General features: G+C 43.1%; 1 protein-coding gene across 1 annotated transcript in view; it reads left to right on the forward strand.

Moving 5' to 3' along the window:
- The window catches only part of mical1 (microtubule associated monooxygenase, calponin and LIM domain containing 1), a 29739-nt gene extending 17507 nt beyond the window's left edge, over window positions 1-12232 (forward strand). The window contains exons 13-24 of the mRNA XM_080732743.1: window positions 815-1011; window positions 2621-2715; window positions 2849-2911; window positions 3262-3514; window positions 6928-6998; window positions 8482-9292; window positions 9667-9779; window positions 9861-9974; window positions 10403-10496; window positions 10727-10817; window positions 11263-11336; window positions 11962-12232. Coding sequence (XP_080588869.1) covers window positions 815-1011; window positions 2621-2715; window positions 2849-2911; window positions 3262-3514; window positions 6928-6998; window positions 8482-9292; window positions 9667-9779; window positions 9861-9974; window positions 10403-10496; window positions 10727-10817; window positions 11263-11336; window positions 11962-12164 — 2179 coding nt within the window. The 3' untranslated portion in view covers window positions 12165-12232. The remainder of the gene's footprint in view (window positions 1-814; window positions 1012-2620; window positions 2716-2848; window positions 2912-3261; window positions 3515-6927; window positions 6999-8481; window positions 9293-9666; window positions 9780-9860; window positions 9975-10402; window positions 10497-10726; window positions 10818-11262; window positions 11337-11961) is intronic.
- The last annotated feature ends 3924 nt before the right edge of the window (window positions 12233-16156 follow it).

The following is a 16156-nucleotide window of genomic DNA, read 5'->3' on the forward strand; positions in this document are numbered from 1 at the left end:
CCATTTGGGTTATTTGGTTCCTAACTAGTGCTGATTTTGATAGGAGATTTTGATGTAGTTTTAATCATAGTCATTTATTTAGTTTTAGTCACACTTTAGTCATCGAAACGTTTTAGTTTTAGTCTACAGTACAATTTTGTCCAGGCTTGATGGCGTTGTAATGGCTGATTTTACACTTAATTGCATACTGAAAATTGACAACGCATTGTGAGCTTGTAGATCTGCTATTTTCAGAGCGCAACACCCGAGTGCAACCAAGCATAAAAGGACTTGTCTTTTAGTTCTACTGGATCTCTTCCACTAATCCCTCCCTAACATTTTGTCCTAGTTTTTATTTGTTGACGACATCGTCAATATATTTAGTCTTAGTTTTAGTCATCATAGCTTTGTTTTTATTTAGTTCTTATTTTGTTTTCGTCAGAGAAAAAAAGGTAGTCGACGAAGAAATGTGTTATAGTTTTAGTGGAAGAAATCAACACTGGTTCCAAACTATAACCATTTACCCTGATGGAGGGTAAATGGACCCCAGTGCCATGAGCAGCTCAGATAATGAGGCATCGATGGCCCAATCCACTTTAACAGTGTAGTTTTGGCCCAGTTCTTGACAGCAATCACATCCGATGTTTTCTGTTTTCCTCTTAAGGGATTTTATTAGGGGCCAAGCAGTGGAAATTCACAGAGCTACCCAGTGGACAAAAGAAAAATCGAACTGTTGAACGATTGCAAAATGATTTGTATGCTATGAATAGGCCTCCTGCATCCGGTTACTACAGCATGATGGTGAATCCCTGTTCTCATTCTGCCCCCTCCACAGTGACATGTCCTCGTTGGATGAGTCCAATGCCATCCACAACAACCAACTGGCATTCGGCATCCTGCAGAGGGAGTTTGGGATCTCACCCATCATGTCTGCCAACGATATGGCCACCAGCGGTCAGATAGACAAGCTGTCCATGTTCATGTACCTCACACAGGTTCACGATGCCTTCAATGTGCCTAGCGGTAGCAAAGGTAACCTACTTCAAACATGACCTACTGCTGTGTAAACCTCAGCTTAAAGCAGGGGTCTTCAACGTTTTCAGGCCAAGGACCCCCTAGTTGAGAGAGAGACGAAGCAGGGACCCCCACCACCTTTTCATAGATTCCATATACTGTAGTTTCATTGTTTGACAGCACAATCATCAGTGTATTTTGGATTCATATCAATTTTCAGATATTTAACCACTTGAACCGTCAATACTTAATACACTTGACCTTTCACTCTGTACTGGTCTGCCTCTTTTCCCCTCTACACCAAACCTCTTTGCCGAAAAAGCTCACAACGCCTCGCAGCGCGAGGCGTTGTGAGCTTGTAGATCTGCTATTTTTGGCTAAAGTTCCCAGAATATGGACACTGGGTGGTTAATATAATAAAATGTTTCTATCACACAAAGATTTGGAGGACACCCTGTAGTAACTATGAGAACCCCCTAGGGGTCCCAGACCCCCCATTGAAGACCCTTGGCTTAAAGTATCCATATACAACGTGATTGGGATTCACCAAGTTTTGTGCTTTGATTTTAAATGTAATAGTTGCGCTGACTTGAAATAATTGCCCTCGCCTGCAGTAAAAGCATGTTTCTAAAAATGCTTCTGCGGAGACAACGCTATAAATACTGTTACATAAGTTGCTCGCCGAGACACTGACTGGCCGTGCTCTAATCACCTATTTCTAAAAGAGTGCGGCTGGTTTGTCCTCGCACTGAAATGTGTTTGGTGTTGATAAGCCATCACACCGCCACTGTACCTTTAAGAGCATGTTACCCAGAATTCCTCAGGTTTTGAGTGGCTGGGGCTGATGCTGTGTGCTCAAAGCCACATCTCTCCTGCACTAAGCCACGGCAGACAGAGCAAGTAGCAACGGCTGAGGACATGGCTTATCGGGGCTTGGGTGGGACTAGACTCGCTTAAAAGAGATCAACTATTCCTGTTCCCGAAGGAGGAGGATTTTTTTTTTTTTTAACACAAGGTATTTGGCCTTTCTTGTGGATCTGTGGAGCCAGGGGAATTCTTGCAGCGTAGATGCGAGTGCAGTGTTTGGAGGTACTGTACTACAGTCTGTGCTGAAGTGGGTGTGACATCCACTCTGCTGGTCTGTGATGCTGGGCTGCTCTGCTAGGAATACGCTGACAGATGCGCAGCAGACAGGGGGGAGCTGTCAGTCAGTCTCCAGTTACCTTATCTGACTGGTGACAGTGGGACAGCTGGAGCATCAGACTTTTTGTTTAGATTGACAAGTAGAGTTGACTAATTCAGTTCAATTGCAGATGCGGGGCAGATATGAGACAAATAGGATTGCTAACATTTCAGCTGGCTGAGTAAACGCAGTAATTAGCAGGGATGCAGTTTATCAGTGTGAAAATCAGTATTTAAAACTGTCCAAATTTGCTATGTCAGAGGGAAATAACTGTGTGTGTGTGTGTGTGTGTGTGTGTGTGTGTGTGTGTGTGTGTGTGTGTGTGTGTGTGTGTGTGTGTGTGTGTGTGTGTGTGTGTGTGTGTGTGTGTGTGTGTGTGTGTGTGTGTGTGTGTGTGTGTGTGTGTGTGTGTGTGTGTGTGTGTGTTTTCTGAATAACCTACAGACCTATTGGCACCATCCAGGCCCTTAACTCTCTCCCGGCAGTCAGCTGTCTTTTTCATCAGCAAGCTGAAGCACAACTCTCTGCAGAGACGCAAGGTGAGCCCATAGAAATCAGTGCTCTGACTGGACTCCATTGTTGACACTGCACAGTGGATTCCTTGATAAATAAATCCACTCATGAGTAACCGTTTACATAATTGGATAACATAATCTGTTTCTGTTCGTGCAGGAGAAACTAGCATTTGAAAAACAAGCTAAAGAAACAGCGACCAGGATGGGCGACAAGGACAATGTGAGTTCATGTGTATAGATATGTATATATCTTCTGGATAAATGACAGCCCAAAATAGGGATGCCATGTTAAAACCCTCCAAACTTTTGTGTGTGTGTGTGTGTGTGTGTGTGTGTGTGTGTGTGTGTGTGTGTGTGTGTGTGTGTGCGTGTGCGTGTGCGCGTGTGTGTGTGTGTGCGTGCGTCTGTGTGTGTGTGTATCAAGATTTAAGTGTTCTTCATGCAATGATAATTTCTTAATGGGAGTCTAGTCTATATTACTGCGGCTCACGCCATCACACAAATCTGCATCATGTGTCAATGTCAAACTAATGGAATTTATGTTTGCTCCCATCTCTCCTCCTGCCGTAGCTGGTCTCCCCCCTTGTGGCCCTGCCAGTAGCCCCTGAAGAAGCCCAGCCACAACCTGATCCTGCCATAGTGGCTGGCTGTGGCATGGGGATGCCTGCAGGCAGTAGCACAGAGTGCTACTTCTGTGGCCAGAGGGTGTACGTGCTGGAACGCATCAGTGCCGAGGGCAAGTTCTTCCACCGCAGTTGCTTCACCTGCCATCACTGTAGCATCACACTCCGACTGGGCGGATACACCTTTGACCAGAGTACAGGTGGGTTCCACGTCTAACACTTGATATATACATTGCTGTACGAGAGTGTCACCAGGGACGTGCTGGCCATTGGGAAAAGCGGGACAACTCCCGAATGGCCGGTCCAGGCCGGCCAATAGGAACAAAATCTAAATAAAATGTCGGCCTTTGTTCCATTTTGGGGGCTGGGCGGCCAACAAAGTAAATCGTCACTGTCGGGCAGAAACCTCATATCTCCAAGTTTCTAATTTGTAAATTTTTTTGCAAAGCAAAGCCCTGCTTCATCATACAAGGCCGTCGCACGAAAGTAGTGAAAACAGCAGATCTACAAGCACACAACGCCTGGCGGTGCGAGGCGTTGTGTGCTTGTAGATCGGCTGTTTTCACTAGTTTAAATCATTTTTACAATGATAAATACAAAACAAAAGGTTTCCACCCGACAACAACGAAATATAACTCATGTAATTGGCCCACTGGCTTGTCACTTTGTCACAAATCTTTGAGTAGCAGCAGCGCTATAGAGCGAGATCTCTCTCTATAGCGCGCAATGAGGGCCTCTCCAACTCTTTTTCCCGGGCTGAATCAGGGGCCCAGCACGTCCCTGAGTGTCACGCAATGGAATGGAAATGGACGATCTATGTTGTGACACGTTGTGAGCATCTTGTCTGAAACACTGACATTAAGTCCATTTTTAGATAAATCCCCCCCCCCCCCCAACACTCTGGTGGTGCAGCAGACAATCTCCTGTCTGCCTTTCTGTTCAACAGCTCTCTTATCAGTCAAATATATTCTGTAGCACTAAGGTTTACTGTAGAACCAATGGGGAACATGAGTTTTGGAATTGGTACATCAACTAATTGAATCCATACAAGACCGGAAAAGAGTGCACAAATTGCCTAGCAGCAGTTGAAATAACTAAACATAGATATATCAAGGTTGTGTTAACGATTCAAAGTCGGGTCATAAATGAAATGACGAGTTGTCAGACACGGAGTGTATTTGATATGCTCTTCTCCAAAAGCTGAACTCTTCTACCTAAAGCATCAAGAGCGCTCTACCGAATTACGTTGGATGGCGAGAGGTTCTAACAGAAGAAATGTGTGGCAGAAATGCGCTGGCAGCTCAGAAAACGCTGTCTGTGGTCACAGCCTCTTACACTTCTTCTTCAAGTCCTAGTTTAGGCAAAGGCAGTACAGACATCATTTGAGCCATCCATAATTGCATAAAAGGAACCGCATCAGTGCACATTACCATAAAGTTGCATTTATGCATTTCTTTGCCAATAAGCCCTTGAGATGGACTTGAATTAGCATTAGGGAAACTCTTGTAAAATGATAACTGACATTTCTGAATATTAATTATACACAGCATTAGGTATACACAGTAAAATACTGTGTTCATTTATCCCTCAGACATTTTGATATGACGTAAAGGAATTAGAAATCTTATAGATAAAATATGGGCGAATTTGGTTGAAGGACTTGAAGCTGAGAATCCTGTAGATTGTGGAAGTTATTTCAATAAAATGTTGGAAATTAAAAGTCTTGTATTTGTATTGTTATTTACAGTCATCTTGTTTGAATCAGCCCCATTAAAAATAATATTTTTATCATGGCTCTTTGTGTCCGGGTAGCTCAGTCCGTAGAGTTCTCGCCTTTGGCACCACAACGTCATGCGTTGGATCACGGGCATACGCTGCTACTCAGCATATGACTAGCATGGCTTGTGTGCAGTAAGTCGTGCGGTAAGTATTGGGAGCTGATAGTAAGTGTTGCAATCCATCTGAGCAACCCAGCTCCCGGCGGTCTAGCACATTGAAACGGGGATAGACTCCTGCGTTCTTGGCTGATACCGACAATAAGCCACTCCGACCTACTTAATTACTTATTTATTTGTATTATTGTCTCCACCAGCCGAAGGCTTGGGGGAGAGTATGTTTTCCCCTTCGTCCGTCTGTCCGTGCGTCCGTCCGTCCGTCCGTCCGTCCGTCCGTGTGTCCGTCCGTGTGTCCTCACAGTTTGTGTGCAGCTAATCTCAGTCGCCGTTGGCCCGGTCGCTGCCAAAGTGAGCACACACATTCCCTGGATGCCAATCTAGAACCTCTGCCCTAAATTTTTCAAATGGGCCTTTTCTAGCGCCACCTAGTGGCCGATGTTCACAAAATACATTTCTGTGCACTACTCTTACAGATTTTGTCAAAAAATCCTACAAATCGGTAGGCAGCATCTCGATAGTCATGTGATCGACACAGATCTGTCCGATTTTGCATATTCCATCCGGATTGGCTAAGATTGGCTTCCAAAGTTTGTAGGATTGAGCCGTTTTGAACAAAATGCCTCAAATCCCAAACGCAAAGTGCAATTATCATGAAATCGCGCACACACGTTCCCACTAGGCCGAGGAAGAAAAGCCACTTATTTTTTAAAAAATCAGCCTCATGGTGGCGCTATAACAGGCCGATTTGTGGTTTTACCTATAACTCCACCGATTAGTTTCAAACTTTGTAAGCGCACTCCCTAGAGGCTAAGGATAAACCTTTGCCCTGCATTTTTCACACCAGCCTTTTATAGCGCCACCTTTGGACCGACTTATGTAAAACACATTTTTGGATATTACTCCTTGAGATTTTATCCAAAAATCACGCAAATCGGTACACAGTATCTCTATAGTCATGTGATCAAGTCCGATCCGTCTGATATTTCATATTCCATCCTGATTGGCTAATATTAGCTTCCAAAGTTTGCAGGATTGCTCCGTTTTTGAACAAAATGCTTCAAATCATCAACGCAGCTTGCGATTACCGTGAAATTTGCCACACATATTCCCACTAGGTCAAGGAACAAAAGCTACCTTTTTCACATTGGCCTGTTATAGCGCCACCAGCAGGTAGCCTTTAGCAAAACAAATTTTTGGAACACAATGCTTCAAATCATGCATGCAGCGTCCGATTTCCATGAAAGATCTATGGTGAAGAACATATGCCACCCTTTTTACATTGGCCTATTATACAGTAGCACCACCAGGACACACAGCCTGGTGGAGACCTGTGCTCGGAAGAGCACTGCTTCTAGTTAGATAACAGTTTTCTAAAGCCACTGGTGCAGTAGCAGAAGAATGGCTTCCTGCATTTTTGCTCAACAGCTGTCATACCTGTAGTCAATTGTAATGTAAAGTAGACACAACATGCTTTCTCCTAGGATAAATGGAGCAAAGCTTGATTTATTCATCCGTTTTATGAATAATTTGTGGCAAGCTAAGGCCCCTTTCAAAGGGGTTTGTAGTTCAGCCAGGAAAAAAAAGAAGGAAAAAGAGAACATTGAAGAAGGAGAAACATAAATACTCAGAGGGATGTTATTTTCTTCACCATCACAACATTATGCTTGTCTAGGACGATGAACTGCTTTTCATTGTTCTCTCTGTGATGTTTCCCCCAGGGAGATTCTACTGTGAGCTGCACTCTGAGGATGTGGGAACAGGGAACAGGACAGGAACATCCCCCAGTAAGGTAGGATTCACTGAAACCTCACACCATTCTGGTGTTGGCTGACAGTGACTCAGGGCCCAGCTTTGCTCTGTGTTTCTGTGGCCCAGGGGCGTCAATTGGGTATGGCAGGGGTATGCAGCTGCCATACCCTGGCTGGGTCCAGAGGGGAGAATACAAGTTACTTTAAAATATAAATCCATGAATGTCTCTTTGTCTGTCTGTGCTGGTTATGTTGTTAAAGTACATTAAAATAACTACAAATGCAAAATTTAACAAGGTATTATAATTATATTCTCCACACTTGCATTCTCCCCATCTTGACAGAATGGTATATTCCCAGGTTCCGCAGGTCAGCTGCTGCACAGGTGCAATGCATTATTGTTAATTGTGGCACGTTTACTAACATGCCAAGTTTAGCTGCACTTGAACAACCATTCCAGGCTGTCATATCCAGCCCAAGAAACCGTAGAAACGGGTGAAAAAATAAAATGTACTTCTTAAAATAAATGTATCCTGTCTATTCTATATAAGGTATGGCAACATGACTGGTGTCTTGCATGCGCGCGAAGGCGCGTGTGCAAGACACCAGTCATGTTGCCATACCTTAGTTTTTTCTGAACTGACGCCACTGCTGTGGCCCAGTGTTACGCAACGTTCTGTCTCATGATGCAATATGTTTCTGGTGTCTGGTCCAATTGAAAGCCTTGTGAGGCATGGGAGATAAGTACAACTGCAGAAAACATTGGGTTCTGTGCTTTTTTTACACCAAGTTTATAAATGTATTTGTTTGTTCTTTGCAATTGCGAGATAGGCAAAAAAAGCAAGAACTGAATATAGAACAATAATGATAATGATCTCCTTTAGTTGTTGTTGGGGTATTTGCCAATTACATTTGCACATACCTAGGCTCATCCTTTGCATTTACCTATTTTACTATTAACAGCAGTGGGCACTAATAATACAGCACCTTGTAGGTGGTGGGGATCAGTGTCACTTAAAACACTATGCCTGGAGGTAGAATCAAACGTCCGACAAAGAGAGAAAGAGAAAGTCACAATTGTGAGAAAAGAATCACTTAAAATGTATTCAGTGGCTTCCATAGAATGTACTTACCAGGCCTTGAATTTCATCATTTTAGGGGCAAGGCCACTTGGCCTTTGGTGTTGTCCATTCTTTGAGGGTACAAAGGCCAAATGCCAGGGCAGGAAGGCCATGAAATTCAAAAAAAAAAAAAGTGTTTTGTCCATTGAAATAATAAAGTGTCAAGATTATTTTTTTTATTTGATGTAGACTACTGCACTCAAATAAATAACTTGTAGTATTTACAATCTGATCCAAGCTCAGCCCTGCACCAATCAAAGTCACTTGATGGAGAAAGTGGTACAGTCAGCTGGGGCATTAAGGCCTCAGGGCATGCCATTTTTTGAGGGGCAACGATGGCCATGGCCTCCCTGAAATTCCTGCCCTGGCCCTTACACTACATGACTTTTCTTTCTTTGTTCAGGATGGCACAAGGAAGCACAAAGAGACAAATAAAGAGAGAGACCCCACTCCGTCTCCCTCAGATGATGATGATGATGATGATATTGATGATGAGTACTTTCTGGACTGTGGTCCCTCTAAACACACCCATCCACATCAACCTGAGGGCGATCAAGACCACAACAGACTTGACTCTAAAGACAAGCCCCTTGAGCCACCGCCTACAAAGCCCCTCACAGACCCACCACCTAAAGGTGCGCTAGCGGCTCCCGCTAATGAGGAGCCAGAGGAAAACCCACCCTCCATGCCTCCCCCAGTCCCAAAGCCCCGCCTCTCGAGGCAGAACACACCCTCTCCCCCTGTACCCAAACCTCGCTCCGTCCACCTAGTGAATCCCTCTCCCCCTGAAAAGCGCTCTTCACCACCGGTCCCGCTGCGGGACAACGGCCCCGACTCGCGGCCCAAGCAGTCGCTGAAGAAGCTCCAGCTAAGCGACGCAGAGAAGAGCCAGTTGGTCAACCTCCAGAGCTTCAGCCTAGACTCGGACTCTGAGACCCCAGGTGGGTCTTCCTCTTGCTCCTCTTCCTCAGCCACGGCGGGCAGGTTGAGCCCTCCCAAGCCGGCGGGCACAGACGGGCAGGAAGAGGAGGGCTACTGGAGCGGCAGCACCGCGGTACACGTCCGGGACAAGAAGAACCGACGCTGCTTCAGGAGGAAAGAGGAGCCTGGCGGGCAGCAAACCAAGGTCCGATCAAAGTTCTCTCCATGGAACCTCTCGTCCCCCAGGCTCAGCAGAGAACACCGGCTCAGTGTCCTTAACCCAGGCAGAGTCGGTAAGGACACTTTTTATGTTTTCCCTTCTTTGAAGATATGTCGAATGGTGAGCTCAGCCAGGAGCTCTCAAATTCTGCCCGAACCCGAAACTACTCGACCCGACCTGGTGTTTTCGGACCGGGCAGGGCCCAAAATGTATGGTAATCACTGTGCAAATCGGCGGAAGTGGCCAAGATGTTTCGTACCACGCCTCGGCCAGTAGGGCCCAGTTAGGGCCCGACCTTAATTTTCAGGCCCGTTGAGAACCCTAGCTTAGCCTAGTTTAGCTCAAAACTGGCAAAATGTAACCCTAAGCTACTGAGTTCAAAAACGGAAACCCTCAGCTTTGGAGAAGGATTTTAAACATTGACCGTATTCTCTTCTTTTACCACAGAAACATGGCATGGCCAAAGCACGTCCGAAGATGGTATTGATGGAGACGACGATGATGACGACGAGGACGAGGAGATGTTTGGAAGAGACGACATTGATTTATTCGATGAGAAGGTAAGGATCCATTAGGTCTTCATAAACACGGTTCCTGTCAGGTTTCACCAGACATTCACAAACACATGCTTGGACCATCAGTTTCAGACGATGCCCTCTGACCCTGTGGAGGCTCAGAAGATGGAGCTGATGAAGATGAGGACGTTGGAGCGGAGAGCCAAGATGAGCGAACTGCAGCGTTTCCATAAAGCCCAGGTCAGTAAAATGTACTTTTAATTTACTTGAGTATTTACCGTAACTTCTTGATATTTTATGCTTCTACTCCCTTTACATTTCAGAATAAATATTGTAGTTTTTACTCCCACTACATTTATTAGACAGCTTTTAGTTACTAGTAACTTATTAAAACAACATAATTAATAGCAGATCTACCAGCTTGCAACATGTTGTGTGTAGATGGTCTATTTTAAAATAGCCAAGTATAAAATGGGGCTTCACGATCGCTAATTAGTCCAGTATGACAGGATATGTATGATTCTGAAATTGGACATTTTTACTTTTACTTTTGCTACTTTATGCAACGCATTGTGAGCTTGTAGATCTGCTATTTCTGGCTATTCTGGCTATACTTTCCCAAATTGTCCAGTAACCTAAACACCAGTGCTTCTCTCTGGGATCCACAGTCCATCCAGAGGCGACTGGAGGAGATTGAAGTCACTTTCAAGGAGCTGGAAGACAAAGGGGTGGTGCTGGAGAGAGCTCTCCGACAGGAAAGCGGTAAGAACATAGAACTACTATTAGGTCTGTGGTTCACAATGGTTAATACATTATTACATGAAATGACACCATCTGAACAAACAATTTAACTGGCTTAATGTCTTTGCAAAAATGAATATATACTGTATAATATGGTTTTGAAAGTGGGTTGAATGTCCAAGGTTTCAGTATCTCATGGGGCAGGGCACAAACAAATTCAAGTTAACCCCCCTGTTCTTGTTCTATCCCAGGCAATGGTTCCCCTGTAATGATAGAGCAGTGGATTGACCTGGTCCACCAGAAAAACGACTTGGTGACAGAGGAATCAGACCTCATGGTGGCGTAAGTATATTACTGTATGCACCTACAGTATGGAGTCTCACATGCATCCATATACTGTACGTCGCTGTCAGGCAGAAACATTGTATGTCCAAAAGGGTTACTTTTCAGAACATTTTAACCTGCGTACCAATGGATCCAATATAGGCAATTAATCACAAGGTGTTAAAGTGTATAGTGTATATAAGCTATTTTCACAGCTTTTTTTAAAAAGTATTACATAGGGTAATAGAAGATGTAACGACCCATAAACACAGCATTTAGCTGTGTAGTCACACACAACACAGATTCTGTTCTGAGAGAAAATGACACAAAGGACACAGGAGGGCCAGAGCAGCAGATCCCCCACCCATAACACTGTGGTTACTGTTCCTGCTCACCTTCTCCACATTCAAGGTGGGTTAGTGCTGGTGTGATTCACACTGATTCTGTTTGTCACTTCTCTCAGGTCTCGGCAGCTTGAGCTTGAAGACAAGCAGAGCATGCTGGAGCTGGAGCTCAGGAAATACATGGAACTGAGTGGTGTGTATATAACGTACTTTGTGTTTGTGTGAGGATGGATGGATGGATAGATTAGATGGTTAGATGGATAGATAAGACAGACAATAATGCCAAGATAATTGAATACCAAGGACTTCCGACATAAAAAAAGGCTGTAAAATGACTTATTTGGGATGTTCCTTTTAGGCAGGGTGTTTAACTGTACCTGTGCTATATTAACATTTTTTTTATTGTATTGACTATACTTGTACTGTTCTCCATTTTTGTCTAATAAAATACTCAATCAATCAATCAGCCAGCACACACTCACATTGGAAGGACTTCGGACTCCGGAGAAAGACATTGGAGCAGATCTTTTAAAATATTTAATCGGCAAACATGACCTTGAGGTTACTCTGAGTGTATTTGTTGTTCTATCCATTACTGAGAGCCTTGGGTTTCTGGTGTGTGATGTATACACTATATTTGTGCACACTTCTGCCACATCCGACTACATTATTATGTTTTTCCTCAATTTCAGCCATTATTATATAGTATTACTGAGAGAACTGGCTTTCTTATACATATAATTTATGCAGTGTGAGTGTATATAGTATATTCCTAATTTCTGCCATTTTTAATATAGCATTTGTTTCGTCTTTTCCAGAGTCCGAGAAGACAGCAGAGCAGCAAGTGGAGGAGGACAACTTCCTGCAGCAGTTGGTCGAGGTGGTGGACATGAGGGATTCTCTGGTTTCCTTCCTCGACGAGAAGAGACTAAAAGAGATAACTGAAGAGACTATAAGAGATACCATCATGGAGGCGAAAAGACAGTCCACATCAGCGGGAGCTCAGGTTCACTGGGCATAAGGCTTGTTGCACACGCAAGAGGTGCAGTCAATGAACACGTGTATAGATACTGATCTCGCACACTATACATGTATATATATTTATCTTTTTTATATTTGCAAAAGCCAAAGACCCTATACAGCACTGGTTCTCAGCCTTCGGGTCCGGGGACCATCAGGGTTCCAAATGGACCGTTACGGGTCAAAAACTCGGTTAAATTAACACTGTGGATTTTACAGCATAGATTGGGGGCTCGGGCCCATAAAAGTCCATTTGGACCTCTGGTGGTCCCCGTGCCGGATGTTGAGAACCAGTGCCATATACAGCGTTGTGGGAGGAGGGCTCAGCGGTATCTGAGCACATAGAATAAAGCACACTGCAAAATCCAGAGTGTTAATTTAATTGTTAACTCGACACTCAGCCGTTTCACAGTGCCCATGAGACTTGACAGCCACGCTGACTGGAAGGATTTTCCATCCCCTAAGGGGAGACAGACATTCACTTTGAGGTTTGAGTCTTTTGGTCTGCAAGCTCTCCGTTTAAGCTCTGCCTGGCCCACAGATGGAAGAGGAACCCTGCTGTGCACTGCTCTACCAGAACAGTGGTTCTCAACCTGTGGGTCGGGGTCCCCAAATTATTTTGGGTGGTCCCCAAATTTGTTTTTTGTTATTTGTTTTCTCACTCAACAGTAAACAGACCAACATAGTACAGTATAAGTGTATACATGGTATCTGCACATTTCTAAAGTGATAATTCAAGGACTTTTAAGACCTTTTTAGTACCTTCTGGTCAAACATTGGTGAAATTGTCAAATATTAGAGGCAGAAATTGTGAAAATAGCAGATCTACATGCTCACAACGCCTCGCAACGCGAGGCGTTGTGAGCATGTAGATCGGCTGTTTTCTCAATGCAGGTTGAGTCAAAATAAAATGTAATGCCAACTTCTACAATTCCAAGTGCTTGTGCAGGGTGCAGGGTCCCCAGCTCAAATATGATTATTTTGGGGGTCGCGGCCTGAAAAGGTTGAGAACCACTGTACCAGAACACGGATTAAACTGGCCACCATATGACCCAAAAGACTTTGAATTGTTTATGGACACTGACATGATAAGCATGGAGACAAGATTGAACTGCATAAAGCTGAGGTTCTGTTTATTTCACTCAGAGGACATTTTTGTACCCTCTCACAGTTGCAAATTGATATATGGACAATACTGAGGATTTCACTGCGTAACAAACATATCGTCACTGTCGGGTGGAAACCTCGTATCTCCAAGTTTCACATTTTTATGTTCTTTCGCAAAGTAAAGCCCTGCTTCATCACAAAAGGCCGTCGCACAAAAGTAGTGAAAACAGCAGTTCTACAAGCACACAACGCCTCGCGGTGCGAGGCGTTGTGTGCTTGTAGATCGGCTGTTTTCACTAGTTTAAATCATTTTTAAAATGATAAATGCAAAACAAACGGTTTTGGACATACAAGGTTTCCACCCGACAACGGCGATATGATGGAGGCTGTGTTCTGAAAATACTTTCATGGTGACTTGTCTCGTGTCACCATAACTCGTGCACACATGTAATGTACATATGGCAGACCTACAGTATGATATGTTTGATATTTGTATACCGAAAAGTTCTAGAAATTAGAAGTAAAACAAACATGGTTGTATAGATAAATAAAAAGATATGACAGAAGTTATTTATATTAAGATTAGTTGAATGCAGCAACTATTATTGATAATTTGTTTATGATTATTACTCACCATATCATTACCGTAGCACTCCAAGACATTCACCATGTGCTTTTGTAAATTAATTGCATGTCTGATAGTTGATCTCAGGGGTTGACTGTTTTGTCCTCCAACATTAGTGTTCTGTTATTTCACTAGTGGCCTTCAGTGAATGGCCGCACTACAGGAACACCGATGGGGGCGTAGAGAATGAATAGCAAACATTCAGAAACGTATAAATTAAAGCCATCATCTATCCTTTGCAGATTTACCACTCAGGTGTTGGCAAAGTAGAAGGTTCAAGGTGAGGAAAATATACTGTAAGTGAAAAATGATCCTTATACTGTACATTCATTGTTCCAATGCTGCCATTTTGTCCAAAGTTGGACAGCATGTCACGGTTTAATTATCAAATAAAGATCATGCACTTTGATGTATTTTTATTTATTTATAATATAGCTACTGTATATGAATAGTTTAAGTGTAAATTAGAAAAGTATTTCCTGGCTGAGTCGGGCCATTGAGACCTTGTATCATTTGACATATTGATTCAAACTATGTTATGTAATGTCCTGGTTTCCCCTGCAATTTTCAATACTTGCCACTAGGGTGCATACTTATGCTTTTAGATTGTGTTATACATTTGGTCAAATGTTATACAAGGTTGTGCATTGGAAAATGTTGTATGCTGATCCAGTGTTGAATAATGAATTAACCGGTGTAATACACAGACAGTGGCTTTCAGCAGCTCAGTGATAGGGACAGACCTGCAATGCAGGAAATACACTACACCTCCCACAGTCAACATTTTTCCCTTATATTGAAATAACATGACATACTGTGAGTGCATGAATGAATGTGTGCCCTATTTATTAAACTAACAAGTGACAGACTACAGCTGTGTATGTATACCCTGAAAGATTATATTGAAAAAGGATGCAAATATTCAACGAGTTATTGCCTGAGAGTTTTATAGGCTAAAGAGCCATAGTATATAACAGTAATGCTTGGGATAAAATGGATTGAGCAGCCATTGAACTGTGTGTGTGTGTGTGTGTGTGTGTGTGTGTGTGTGTGTGTGTGTGTGTGTGTGTGTGTGTGTGTGTGTGTGTGTGTGTGTGTGTGTGTGTGTGTGTGTGTGTGTGTGTGTGTGTGTGTGTGTGTGTGTGTGTGTGTGTGTGTGTGTGTGTGTGTGTGTGTGTGTGTGTGTGTGTGTGTGTGTGTGTGTGTGTGTGTGTGTGTGAGAAAGAGAGTTTGTCTAGCTATACTTATGGGGACTAAACGCATGTTCACACAGTCACCTGCAGGGTACCTCTGACAGTGTGGGGACAAAATAGTAGGTCCCCACAACGGTTAGGGTAAGGCCACAGGACTTGAATAAAAATGAATGGAAGTCTATGTAATGTCCCCACAAGTGATGTACATGTAAATATTGTGTGTGTGTGTGTGTGTGTGTGTGTGTGTGTGTGTGTGTGTGTGTGTGTGTGTGTTTGTTTGTGTGTGTGCGCGCGCGTGTGTGTGTGGCTATACTGCCTAATATGTCAAATTGCTACTTTTTCCCCCTGTAAATGATGCTCTACTTCATCATACTACAGTGTATTTATTTTTAAGTGAAAGTCCAAGTGGTTAAGTGTGTCTGTGGGTTTATAGTGAACCAATTCCATTTCCTGAAAAGGTATGGTTTTAAGGTTGCTAAGCCACAAATGGATTTTCATTAGATTCTCACTTGCCTAGTAGAAAAAGTGATTCTTGTAAGCTACATACTCAATTGTGTAAAGTAACAAAGTACTTTTACTCAGGTACTGTACTTGAGTACAATTTTGAGGTATTTTACTTTACTGGAGTATTTCCTGTTTTCAGTACTTTTACTTCTAATCCACTACATCTCACACAGAATTTCATTGAAGTAGCACTTTTACAGATGATCCTCCTTTTTCAGGGTAAACAACAGACCTTGAATTTACCTAATTCAATTGTGGGAAATAACTTTTAAATGTAAAGCAAAGCTTTCCCACTGGACACTAGAAAAAACAGGAGGGAAAACAACAATTAGAGCCTCACACAAACCACTTTAGTTGCAAATGCATGCTTGTTGACTAATTGTGAATATTTATCAGATCTCTTCAGGAAGCTTATTTTTCCATATTCATAAATCAAGGGTAAAGGCCACTAATTAAATAATTAGAGACTGCCCACCTGCTTTTAAAATGTACATGTAGCACTGCAGTTTTCACAAATGGAAATTTAAAAAGTTGACAGTTTAATAGTTTAATGTTACTTTTGTT

The sequence above is a fragment of the Nannobrachium achirus genome (assembly GCF_963921795.1).
Source record: "Nannobrachium achirus genome assembly, chromosome: 9".
Lineage (NCBI taxonomy): Eukaryota > Metazoa > Chordata > Actinopteri > Myctophiformes > Myctophidae > Nannobrachium > Nannobrachium achirus.